The 13,855-nt window shown below is 42.4% G+C and overlaps 1 protein-coding gene across 9 annotated transcripts in view; it reads right to left on the reverse strand.

The window, feature by feature from the left end:
* The window catches only part of LOC134349428 (F-box/WD repeat-containing protein 11), a 304,136-nt gene that overhangs the window by 233,622 nt on the left and 56,659 nt on the right, over positions 1–13,855 (reverse strand). For 2 of the 9 annotated variants that reach the window (XM_063053711.1, XM_063053710.1), the window contains exon 2: positions 1,359–1,460. The exons of the other annotated variants lie outside the window; for them this stretch is intronic. In XM_063053711.1, the coding sequence (XP_062909781.1) occupies positions 1,359–1,460 (102 nt within the window). The remainder of the gene's footprint in view (positions 1–1,358; positions 1,461–13,855) is intronic. 9 annotated transcript variants of the gene reach the window in all.

Here is a 13,855-nt window from a genome sequence, read left to right on the forward strand (position 1 = left end):
TTTTTTTTTTTTTTTTTTTTTAGTCAGAGGGTGGTGAATCTGTGGAAATCATTGCCACAGACATCTGTGCAGACCAAATCATTGTGTACTTTTAAAGTGGAGAGTGATAGTTTCAGGGCATCATTGGTTACAGGAAGAAAACAGGGTTGAGAGGAATAATAAATCAGCCATGATGGAATGACAGAGCAGACTTGATGAGCCAAAGAGCCAAATTCTGCTCTTATGTCTTATGGTCTTAAGATGTAATAAATTAGGGATCACAAGCGCAGAGCGAATGCTCCAAGTCTAATATAAATGGTATTAGAATCCCTTCAAGACTATTTAAATTTAATGCTCATAATGTATTTAAGCCAATTTCGCACATCATTTAACTAGGCCAAGTACAAGGACTCTACAACATATTCTGACTCAAAAACATCTTCCGCATTAATCACGCTAAAAGTAGTCATGGTAATCATCCGCAGCTCAGTACCTGTCCCAATAACTCACACCTGCTCTTGCCGCGCACAAAGCCAAGCATGAGCACTCACTCCCCGCCCCCCCCCGCTGCGCATCCGTGCCAAGCGTGGTTGCTCAACCCCCGCCGCACTCCCGAGTGGAGCGTGCGCGCGCTCACCCCCAGCCGCGAGCCCATGCCGAGCGGCGCGCGCTCACCCCCAGCCACGAGCCCATGCCGAGCGTGCGCGCGCTCACCCCCAGCCGCGAGCCCATACCCCTCCAGCTACGCTCCCAAGCAGGGCGCCCATACCCACCCCAGCTATGCTTCCAAGCCCATAAACCCCAGCTACACTCCCAAGCTTAGCATGTGCACCCCCGTCTGGTTGCTTTGCAATTCAACACCACCTGCAAAAGCTTCTATTAAATCACAGATTCTACAACTGTTCATGTACCTGCAACTCTATTTCCCTTGGCTTTAAATTAGATCTCTGCCTTCTTGTTCTGGAAGTACCAAGACACTTATTGGCATCCCCTAGTGTCATATCCTTCACTAACCTGAACTGAGGTAATAAGCAGGCAACATCCTACTTAGTTGTACAAGGTGTCATATCTAGGGCCAATCATACATTCGGGTAACAGCCAAGATGATTCTCATCCACAGCCAGAAGTTCTGATCTTTTTTATTTTCCTACTGGTACCTCATTTGAAGCCAAGTAATGCAGCACATGTTGAACCACATTTCAATACTTAAATCTGATGCACTTGTATGTGTGTGCACACATATCTGCACATACTCACAAACACACACAATGTCAGTAAAGAAAGACCTTAAGAGGAATTTGCCAGTACTCAGAGGGTTACATATACACAATCACAGAATCATAAAAATAAAAACACAGTAAGTAAAGAGAATAAGGCACCTGGAGACATCTGACACTGGGCATGCTCTGCAGGCATCTCAGTGCGCACATGCTCTCTACCAGGTTGGAGCAGCCTAGCCACAAAGACCTGGGCACAGAACACTGCAGGATAACAAAAGGAAGGAAGAGAAGCAGTTAGAAGCCAGACACGATCTGATTGAAGTAGGTTACTTTATTTGTTAGTAATTTATAAACAGAAGGCTTAGGTCAGACAAGAAGTTGAAATTCAACAGTAACATTAAATGAGCCTCATAAATCATTTCAGAACTTCACATGAATACAGTAACTAAGGATAACGCAATATGCAAGTTATTGGAAAAAGCCACTGAATCTAACACATATTCCTTAAAATTATCCCACTTTCTTTTCACTTTCCTCAGTCCTCGTTCTCAGGGTAAATTAAAGTTTCAAGACTCTTATTACTACTTTCGTAAATTAAATCCCTCAGTAGCCCTTTTACTGCAGACTATACAACTCCATTAGAATTATGACTGAACAACCAGAATATAATAATCAGTAGTAGACCATTCAGTCCCTCCAGTCTGCTCTATTTCATAACTTACTTTATAATCTCCCCATGTTGAATATTTCTGTATTGAGCATGCAGATGAGCATACTGTAAAGCATATTCCAATAAAATCACCTGTAAAAACCAGGCCTGGAAATTCCCAATATATAAAAAATACTAAGCTAATATTAAAAATATGCAATCATTCTCAACAGCTAGTAGTAGGAGAGACCTACTACGGCAGGGATGTAAGGGCTCGATCACATGAAGAGCCAACAGATCAGGAAGGTGACAAGAAATCAGTATCAGCTAAAAAACTAGAAGGGCACAAGAAGGTGTAAAAGTGTGAACGATAAAAGGAAAATGCACTACACGAGGCAGAACAGTTCTGAATGCCCAAATTCCAAACTCATGAAGTGATACAAGAAAACGTACTTGAAAAGTACACTTATGCTGTAGTTATGTACACTTATGAAGTGGTTCATTTTGGTAGGTCAAATATGATGGCAGACTCTTGGCAGTGTGGAGGATCAGAGGGATCTTGGGGTCCGAGTCCATAGGACGCTCAAAGCAGCTGTGCAGGTTGACTCTGTGGTTAAGAAGGCGTACGGTGTATGGGCCTTCATCAATCGTGGAATTGAATTTAGGAGCCGAGAGGTATATTGCAGCTATGTACGATCCTGGTCAGACCCCACTTGGAATACTGTGCTCAGTTCTGGTCGCCTCACTACAGGAAGGATGTGGAAACCACAGAAAGGGTGCAGAGGAAATTTACAAGGATATTGCCTGGATTGGGGAGCAAGCCTTATGAAAACAGGTTGCGTGAACTCGGGCCTTTTCTCCTTGGAGCGACGGAGGATGAGAGGTGACCTGATAGAGGTGTATAAGATGATGAGAGGCATTGATTGTGTGGATATTCAGAGGCTTTTTCCCAGGGCTGAAATGGCTGCCACAAGAGGGCACAGGTTTAAGGTGTTTGAGAGTAAGCACAGAGGAGATGACAGGGGTAAGCTTTTTTTTTTAAAAACTCAGAGTGGTGAGTGCATGGAATGGGCTGCTGGCAACGGTGGTGGAGGCAGATACGATAGGGTCTTTTAAGAGACTCCTGGATAGGTACATGGAGCTCAGAAAAATAGCGGGCTATGGGTAACCCTAGTAATTTCTAAGGTAGGGACATGTGCAGTACAACTTTGTGGGCAGAAGGGCCTGTATTGTGCTGTAGGTTTTCTATGTTTCTATGTTAACAGAGTGCAGAGTGGAAGGTAACACCACAAGAAATGGGACAAGTAGACAACATGGCCCATAAGCCAGTTCCACCATCCAAAAAGATCATGCTTTACTGCTGACTTGATTGCATCACTAACTCCAGTTTTTAGCCCAGTCTTAACTATCCAAAAGGCCAAAAATTTGTCTCAGCTCTGAATGTTTAATTTTTCAACCTCCACATTTCTCTGGTAAAGAGAATTTCAAGGGTTCAAAATAGCCAGAAGAAATTTCTCCAAATCTCACTCTTAAATGGGCAACCTTCATCCTGAAATTATGTCCTCTGGTTCTAGATTAGCTCAAACGGAAATATCTGTAGTACACATTCTGTCAAGCCCACCTATCATCAGTAAAATAACTTGGCTCTTCTAAACTCCAGCAAGTACAACTCCAAGTTAGAACCACTCTCTTCAACACAGGAATTAAACCAGGTCAAAACAACTCAAAGTACGGTTGGTACAGCTGCAGCAGCAGCAGAGACGTGCTCTATCCTCTTTACAGTTTAAGCCAACATTCCATCTCTTCTAATTATTTGCTCTATGTGCTAACCTACCATATGTTTTAAATGAGAATACCTAGATGCCCAATACTGCAGCACTTGAAGTTTCTTATGTTTTCTATCCACAAGAGATCTCTGCTTTACTGTACCAATGATGCTTGTCCATAGTAATAGGTCCTTCAGCCAGCCCACAATGCCTGTGCCAACCATGATGCTAATCCAAACTAATCCATTTTACCTGCACAGGGTCTATATCCCTCCATTCCCTGCCTGTACACATGCCTGTATAAACTCCTCTTAAATACTGCTATTGTTCAGGAGCAGATAGGGAGGAGTACATAGGGAGACAGATTCCGGAAAGGAGTAATAATAACAGAGTTGTTGTGGTGGGAGATTTTAATTTCCCAAATATTGAATGGCTTCTCCCTAGAATGAGGGGTTTAGATGGGGTGAGTTTGTTAGGTGTGTTCAGGAAGGTTCCTTGACACAATATGTAGATAAGCCTACAAGAGGAGAGGCTGTACTTGATCTGGTATTGGGAAATGAACCTGGTCAGGTGTCAAGTCTCGCAGTGAGAGAGCATTTTAGAGATTGTGATTACAATTCTATCTCCTTTACCATAGCATTGGAGAGGGATAGGAACAGACAAGTTAGGGAAATGTTTAATTGGAGTAAGGGGAAATATGAGGCTATCAGGCGGGAACTTGGAAGCATAAATTGGAAATAGATGTTCTCAGGGAAACATACGGAAGAAATGTGGCAAATGTTCAGGGGTTATTTGCGTGGGGTCCTGCGTAGATATGTTCCAATGAGACAGGGAAAGGATGGTAGGGCAGGAATCATGGTGTACAAAGGCTGTTGTAAATTTAGTCAAGAAGAGCTTACAAAAGGTTCAAAAAACTACATAATGATAGAGATCTAGAAGATTATAAGGCTAGCAGAAAGGAGCTTAAGAATGAAATTAGAAGAGCCAGAAGGAGCCATGAGAAGGCCCTGGCAGACAGGATTAAGGAAAACTCCAAGGCATTCTACAAGTACGTGAAGAGCAAGAGGATAAGACATAAGAGAATAGGACCAATCAAATGTGACAGTGTAAAAGTGTGTATGGAACCAGAGGATATGGCAGAGGTACTTAATGAGTACTTTGCTTCAGTATTCACTATGGAAAAGGATCTTAGCGATTGTAGGGATGACTTACAGTGGACTGAAAAGCTTGAGCATGTAGATATTAAGGAAGAGGATGTGCTGGAACTTTTGGAAAGCATCAAGTAGGTAAATCACCAGGGCCGGATGGGATGTACCCTGGGCTACTGTGGGAAGCGAGGGAGGAGATTGCTGAGCCTCTGGCGATGATCTTTGCATCATTAATGTGGACGGAAGAAGTCCCGGAGGATTGGAGGTTTGCGGATGTTGTTCGCTTATTCAAGAAAGAAAGTAGGGATAGCCCAGGAAATTACAGACCGGTGAGTCTTACTTCAGTGGTTGGTAAGTTGATGGAGAAGATCCTGGAAGGCAGGATTTATGAACATTTGGAGGCATTATATGATTAGGAATAGTCAGCATGGCTTTGTCAAAGGCAGGTCATGCCTTACGAGCCCGAGTGAATTTTTTGAGGATGTGTCTAAACAGATTGATGAAGGTAGAGCAGTAGATGTAGTGTATATGAATTTTAGCAAGGCATTTGATAAGGTACCCCATGCAAGGCTCATTGAGAAAGTAAGGAGGCATGGGATCCAAGGGGACATTGCTTTGTGGATCCAGAAATGGCTTGCCCACAGAAGGCAAAGAGTGGTTGTAGACAGGTCATATTATGCATGGAGGTTGGTCACCAGTTGTGTGCCTCAGTGATATGTTCTGGGACCCCTACTCTTTGTGATTTTTATAAATGGCCTGGATGAGGAAGTGGAGGGATGGGTTAATAAATTTGTTGATGACACAAAGGTTGGGGGTGTTGTGGATAGTGTGGAGGGCGGTCAGAGGTTACAACGGGACATTGATAAGATGCAAAACTGGGCTGAGAAGTGGCACATTGAGTTCAACCCAGATGAGTGTGAGGTGGTTCATTGTGGTAGCAAATATGATGGTAGAATATAGAATTAATGGTAAGACTCTTGGCAGTGTAGAGGATCAGAGGGATCTTGAGGTCTGAGTCCATAGGACACTCAAAGCTGCTACACAGGTTGACTCTGTGGTTAAGAAGGCATACAGTGTATTGGCCTTCATCAATCATGGGACTGAGTTTAAGATCCATGAGGTAATGTTGCAGCTATATAGGACCCTGGTCAGACCCACTTGGAATACTCAGTTCTGGTCGCCTCACTACAGGAAAGACGTGGAAACCATAGAAAGGGTGCAGAGGAGATTTATAAGGATGTTGCCTGGATTGGGGAGCATGCCTTATGAGAATAGGTTGAGTGAACTTGGCCTTTTTTCCTTAGAGCGACGGAGGACGAGAGGTGACCTGATAGAGGTGTACAAGATAATGACAGGCATTGATCGTGGGGATAGTCAGAGGCTTTTTCCCAGGGCTGAAATAGCTAGCACGAGAGGGCATAGTATTAAGCTGCTTGGAAGTAGGTACAGAGGAGATGTCAGGGGTAAGTTGTTGTTGTTGTTGTCGTTTTTTTTTATACGCAGAGAGTGGTGAGAGCATGGAATTGGCTGCCAGTGGCGGCAGTGGAGGCAGAAACAATAGGCTCTTTTTAGAGACTCCTGGATGGATACATGGAACTTAGAAAAAATAGAGGGCTATGGGTAAGCCTAGGTAGTTCTAAGGTAAGGATATGTTCGGCACAGTTTTGTAGGCCGAAGGCAGGTTTTCTATGTTCTATGGATCTGCATCCACCACTACACCTGGGAAAGTGTTCCACCATCTGTGTAAAATAAAACTTTTCATCTCTCACTTTAAAACTATGCCCTCAAGTACGTGACACTTCCACCTTGGGAGAAGAAAAGTCTATTTACCCTATGTCTCTCAAAAATTTTTATATACTTCTATGAAGTCACCACTAGGTAGCTGATGCTCAAAACTCTCCTGAAAGCTAATACTCTCTGATCCAGGCAACATACTGGTGAAACACCTCTGTACCCTCTCAAAAGCCTCCACGTCCTTTCTGTAATGCAGTAATCAGTACTTTACACAATACTACAAATGTGGCCAAACCAAAGTTTTATACAGCTGCAACATAACTTAACATAGAAAACATAGAGCACAATAGAGGCCCTTCAGCCCACAAAGATGTGCCGAACATATCTCTACCTTGGAACTACCCAGGCTTTACCCATTGCCCTCTATTTTTCTAAGATCCATGTAGTCATCCAGGAGTCTCTTAAAAGACCCTATCATTTCCGCCTCCACCGCCGCCGCCAGCAGCCCATTCCACACGCTCACCACTCTCTGCGTAAAAAACTTACCCCTGACATCTCCTCTGTACCTATATCCAAACACCTTAAAATTACGCCTTCTCGTGCTAGCCATTTCAGCCCTGGGGAAAAGCCTCTATCAGCTTCCTGACTTCCATGCTCAACACCCAAGATGCCTCTGTACATCACAGCTCCTAAGACCCCTGCCATATACTATATAATTTCCTCTTACATTTGGACTCCCAAAATGCAACATCTCACGTCCAGATTAAACTCCATCTGCCATTTCTCTGCCCACATTTTCAACTGATCTTGCTGAATGACCTTCCTCACTATCCACAACCTTCATTGATTATTGTATCACCTCCAAATTTACTAACCAGCCCATTTATATCTTTGTCTAAGTCATTCACAAATATCACAACCTGGAGGTCTCATCATCGATCCTTGGGGAAGACAATTGAGAGTTGAACATAATTCCCATTTTGCTGCAATTCAATCCCCTTTCTGAAACCACATCTTTTTCTATATATATTTGAAATGGAAGCTGCATATACAAATTTATTACACTATCATTATTTTCTTCTTGTACTTCCATTATGGAGAATGTGATTACAATTCATTTACTGTTTATAACTGAGAAAAATTACAAATGTACACTGATAAAAGCATTTTTATGTATAGCAAGTGCATACTGGGAAAGGATTTTGGGAATGGCAAGGGTGGTGCACTGCGAGAGGGGTGATGCAGGTGCAGACACACCAGCTTTGACATGTCAGCTAAGGTCATTTGACTCCAATTGGTCTATTGATCATTACAGTATGTGTTTCCCATGCTTCCCGCTCCCTCCCCTCTCCCTTTTCTCAAGCATGATTCTCCTCTTCCTGTCCCTTCCCACTCTCAGTGCACAATAAAGATCCATATCAGCATCTAATTTATCATCACCCATGTCATGAATTTCTTTTTTATAACAGTACAGTTCTACACCTAAAATTACTACAGTACTCTGCAAAAGTCTTAGGCATTCTAGCTATATATACTGTATGTGCCGAAGACTTTTGCATAGTATTGTACTTTAAAGATAGATTCAAGGAGTGCTTTAAATAAGGTAGAAAGGGAAACTCAAGAGCTTATATCCCAAAAGAGCACCTTTCATTTCCTTGAGAAGTTACAAGGAAATGAAATCAATGAAAAATTCATCCATGTGAACAGCCTAACTGGAATGTAAGAACTGGAATGCGAGAAATGAGGAATGTGCAAGACAGGTGTATTCCAAAAAAGAAGAAATTTTCAAGTGGAAAAAGGATGCAACCGTGGTTGACAAGAGAAGTCAAAGCCAAAGTTAAAGCAAAGGAGAGGGCATACAAGGAAGCAAAAATTAGTGGGAAGACAGAGGATTGGGAAGTTTTTAAAACCTTACAAAAGGAAACCAAGAAGGTCATTAAGAGAGAAAAGATTGACTATGAAAGGAAGCTAGCAAATAATATCAAAGAGGATACTAAAAGCTTTTTCAAGTATATAAAGAGTAAAAGACAGGTGAGAGTAGATATAGGACCGATGGAAAATGATGCTGGAGAAATTGTAATGGAAGATAAGGAGATGGCAGAGGAACTGAACGAGTATTTTGCATCAGTCTTCACTGAGGAAGACATCAGCAGTATACTGGACACTCAAGAGTGGAGGGAAGAGAAGTGTGCGCAGTCACAATTACGACAGAAGTTGTACTCAGGAAGCTGAATAGGCTAAAGGTAGATAAATCTCCTGGACCAGATGGAATGCACCCTCGTGTTCTGAAGGAAGTAGCTGTGGAGATTGCGGAGGCATTAGCGATGATCTTTCAAAAGTCGATAGATTCTGGCATGGTTCCGGAGGACTGGAAGATTGCAAATGTCACTCCGCTATTTAAGAAGGGGGCAAGGAAGCAAAAAGGAAATTATAGACCTGTTAGCTTGACATCCGTGGTTGGGAAGTTGTTGGAGTCGATTGTCAAGGATGAGGTTACAGAGTACCTGGAGGCATATGACAAGATAGGCAGAACTCAGCATGGATTCCTTAAAGGAAAATCCGGCCTGACAAACCTATTACAATTTTTTGAGGAAATTATCAGTAGGCTAGACAAGGGAGATGAAGTGGATGTTGTATATTTGGATTTTCAGAAGGCCTTTGACAAGGTGCCACACATGAGGCTACTTAACAAGATAAGAGCCCATGGAATTACAGGAAAGTTACATACGTGGATAGAGCGTTGGCTGATTGGCAGGAAACAGATAGTGGGAATAAAGGGATCCTATTCTGGTTGGCTGCCGGTTACCAGTGGTGTTCCACAGGGATCAGTGTTGGGGCCGCTTCTTTTTACATTGTACATCAACGATTTGGATTATGGAATAGATGGCTTTGTGGCTAAGTTTGCTGACGATGCGAAGATAGGTGGAGGGGCCGGTAGTGCTGAGGAAACGGAGAGTCTGCAGAGAGACTTGGATAGATTGGAAGAATGGGCAGAGAAGTGGCAAATGAAGTACAATGTTGGAAAGTGTATGGTTATGCACTTTGGCAGAAAAAATAAACGGGCAGACTATTATTTAAATAGGGAAAGAATTCAAAGTTCTGAGATGCAACGGGACTTGGGAGTCCTTGTACAGGATACCCTTAAAGTTAACCTCCAGGTTGAGTCAGTAGTGAAGAAGGCGAATGCAATGTTGGCATTCATTTCTAGAGGAATAGAGTATAGGAGCAGGGATGTGATGTTGAGGCTCTATAAGGCGCTGGTGAGACCTCACTTGGAGTACTGTGGGCAGTTTTGGTCTCCTTATTTAAGAAAGGATGTGCTGACGTTGGAGAGGGTACAGAGAAGATTCACTAGAATGATTCCGGGAATGAGAGGATTAACATATGAGGAACGTTTGTCCGCTCTTGGACTGTATTCCTTGGAGTTTAGAAGAATGAGGGGAGACCTCATAGAAATATTTCAAATGTTAAAAGGCATGGACAGAGTGGATGTGGCAAAGTTGTTTCCCATGATGGGGGAGTCTGGTACGAGAGGGCATGACTTAAGGATTGAAGGGCGCCCTTTCAAAACAGAAATGCGAAGAAATTTTTTTAGTCAGAGGGTGGTGAATCTATGGAATTTGTTGCCATGGGCAGCAGTGGAGGCCAAGTCATTGGGTGTATTTAAGGCAGAGATTGATAGGTATCTGAGTAGCCAGGGCATCAAAGGTTATGGTGAGAAGGCGGGGGAGTGGGACTAAATAGGAGAATGGATCAGCTCATGATAAAATGGTGGAGCAGACTCGATGGGCCGAATGGCCTACTTCTGCTCCTTTGTCTTATGGTCTAAGAGCAAGCCATTTTGTCACAAACAAACATCACCAAGATGCCACACATCTACAAACGTTTGTATACATTTATGATCAAAATGCTGTAAAATCAGCAGCCTAATTAATTGGCCCCTTTCTCTGGGTAGCAATTCTTTCTCTAGCGTTGCATACACAATAAGCTTCCAACATTTCTCAGTAAAAGTCCCCAAAAAAATACTACAGATTATGGCATGGCTAAATAAATGGTACAGTTTTCTCAGTAGATCTAGGAAAATTGGGAAACGTAGAGACCAGACCCAATATCCTCCATATGTAGGTTTGCTTTTCCATTAATGAGTTAAGTGGGTACCCAAGCATAGATTCAGTAAGGAGTAAAGCCAAACTGGAAGATAAAAAGATCTACTGAGAGTTTGAAAGATATCTTAAAAAGGTGAAAAAATAGACAAATTTGGAATCTGCTGAAGTGTATAGACTTAAATGCATGGAGATGAAGGACCTGACAGACATGAAAGTATAAAAGTGTAGATGCTAAGAAAATGAGGCTTAGTGATTGGCAGAACCAGATGCAATAGAGGAAGACTTTTTTTAAAAAAGCAAAACGGATGGCATTATTGATTAAAAGAATAATTACAGTAGAGAGAAGTGGTTATACTGGAAGAATCATAAAAAGGCCATATATGTGCTAAAGAACAAAGAAAGAGTGAACATACAGCTGAGTGTATACTGCAGACCTGCAAACAGCTCAAGAAAGACAAGAAAATTATGCAAAAACACAAGGGTAGGGAATCACAGTGTAAAACATATACGAGTAATTCTGCATTCAGGAAAGCTATTCTGAGCCAGTAGTTAGCAATTCTGTATTTAGTTTTAGGAACTAGCTGGACAGGTGGAAGTACTATCTGTGGGAGTGATTACAACTACATGTTATTGGAAAAACGCAAGGAGTACAGATTATAAAAAAGGGAATGCAAATCCTATAGGACCGAGAAATTATTTCGCAAATAAGTGAATTGGAAACAGTTAATTGACAGTCTCAAAGGAATGTAGGATGGGAAAGGATTCCCACATATATAGACCTCCCTAAATGACAAAGTCCACAGACAACAGATTAAGGCAAAAAAAAAGCAAGCTTCCAGATCTTAATATTGCAAAAAAAACTGTAAAAGAATGGAGTGAACCAGCAATATCAAAAGTAAATCAAAGGTAATTAGTTGATACATAAAGAGTTTGAAAGTAACCAAAGAAACAGAAGAGGAATTATGAACCAAGAAAGGTAACCATAATAGACAAGGTTAATAAATACTTCTCAATAATTCTCACAAGAGGATTGGGAAGGTGTGGTACAATGCTTATCTGCATTAAGGCAAAATACTGGATAGGATAAACATGGAATATAAGGAACTGTTGAGAGGTTTAGTACCTTTCAGAAATGGATAAATCTAGTTAACCAGTACCAGATGAAATATATTGAAAGAACCCTAAAAAAGATACAGATGATCTTATCAGTTGGACAGAAACATAGCAAAACAGAATTCAATCCAGAGAAGTGTGAAGTAATAACTCATTGATAGAGATACAACAAAGGAAAACCCAATTAATGAGGGAAAATTGAAGCATTAAGGTAGGACAGATCAATAAAATAAAATTATACTTAAAATTTACTTATACTTTTTAAGCAGAAGTCAAAAACTCAATAGGAAGGACGTTACATTAGTACTGCATACAATACTATATTGACCACAGCTCAGTATTATTTACAGTTAAGAATCTGAATCAGATTCATTATCACAGATTTATGACTGAAATTTGTTGTTTTTAAAGTAATCATATTATAAAAAAGATGAGGCAGAATTGAAGGTATAGAGAAGATGTTGCCAGGATTAGAAAAGTGCAACTACAGCTAAAAATTAATATAAACTGAACTATTTTCTTTGGAACAGGTAAGGCTGAGAGGCTGGCTATTTATTTTAATGAGCGATACAATGGCCCTTCAAGCCACACTATCCCAGCAACTCCACAACATCGATTAACCCTAACCTAATCATGGGACAATTAACAATGACTCATTAACCTACCCTATATGTCTTTGAACTGTGGGAGGAAACAGGAGCGCCCAGGGAAATACTGTGGGGTGGACATACAGGTACTCCAAAGGGACAAACAATGCGGAGGACCGCTGGCAGCAGGTGTCACACCAGAAGGAGAGTGAGTCCCTGGGTATCTAAGCAGAAGAGAGTCACTGGGAAAACTTAGAGGAGACCCAGTGAGGGAACGGCCTGGTGTCCCTGGAGGAACACGTTCCCAGCAATGTACCAAGGAATCCCCGAAAGCGAAAGGCCCAGTTCCTGAAGACTTAGTGGGACCATGCTCCAGTGTGTCACTATGGATAGAGGGTATTTATGCCAAAGCCATACTCGATACCAGGTCGCAGGTCACGCTTTTGTACCGTTCATTTTACACAGGTATCTGAAGCATTTACCCTTGACCCCATTCAGGGCACTGGAGATCTGGGGGCTTAGTGCTCGTGATTATCCATACAACAGTTATTTGTCAGTGAAGTTGGAGTTCTCAGAGGACAATGTGGGAGTGTCTGAGGTCCTTAATAAACTGGTGGTTTGTCCAGACCCTGTTGAGAAGGGCTGTGTTTCAATTCTGGTGGGCACCAACACCCCTCTTGTGAGGAAGCTCACGGGGGCCTGCAAGGAGAAGGCTGGCGAGAGTTTTCTGGGAACGTTGTCCATGCACCCAGGGCTTTGAGCTGCTTTTGAGGAAGTGCATGGCTGCATTAGAAACACAGAAAACCTACAGCACAATACAGGCCACAATATAAAGCTGTGCCGAACATATCCTTACCTTAGAACTATCTGGGCTTTACCTTTATTCTACTAAGCTCCATGTATCCAGCCAGGAGTGTCTTACAAGACCCTATTGTTTCTGCCTCCACCACCACCGCTGGCAGCCCATTCCATGCACTCACCATTCTCTGCGTAAAAAGCTTACCGCTGACATCTCCTCTGTACCTTCCTCCAAGCACCTTAAACTATGCCCTCTCGTGCTAGCCATTTCAGCCCTGGGAAAAAGCCTCTGACTATCCACATGATCAATGCCTGTCATTACCTGGTACACCTCTATTAGGTCACCTCTCATCCTCCGTCGCTCCAAGGAGAAAAGGCCGAGTTCACTCAACCTATTCTCATAAGGCATGTTGCCCAATCCAGGCAACATCCTTGTAAATCTCCTTTGCACCCTTTCTATGGTTTCCACGTCCTATGGACACTGAATGAGCTTTGATGTGCCAACAGAAAGGTGGGTTATTGGAGGATCGTTCAGGAGAATCGATCAGTGGCTCTCACAGTGTGGAAAAGGCATGACCGGTAGGGAGTTATTAGTGTGTCCAACCCTCGCCTGGGTTGAGAACTTCACCACAGAAAACTGTCCCCTTGTTGTGGTCACATTCGGTGACTTCTAAAGGATTTCGGAGGACAACGGGAAGATCAACGACATCAGCTGACCCGAAGAACACCTCTCTCTCTCCATCACTACTCAACTC

Source organism: Mobula hypostoma, chromosome 7 (assembly GCF_963921235.1).
Source record: "Mobula hypostoma chromosome 7, sMobHyp1.1, whole genome shotgun sequence".
NCBI classification, from domain to species: domain Eukaryota; kingdom Metazoa; phylum Chordata; class Chondrichthyes; order Myliobatiformes; family Myliobatidae; genus Mobula; species Mobula hypostoma.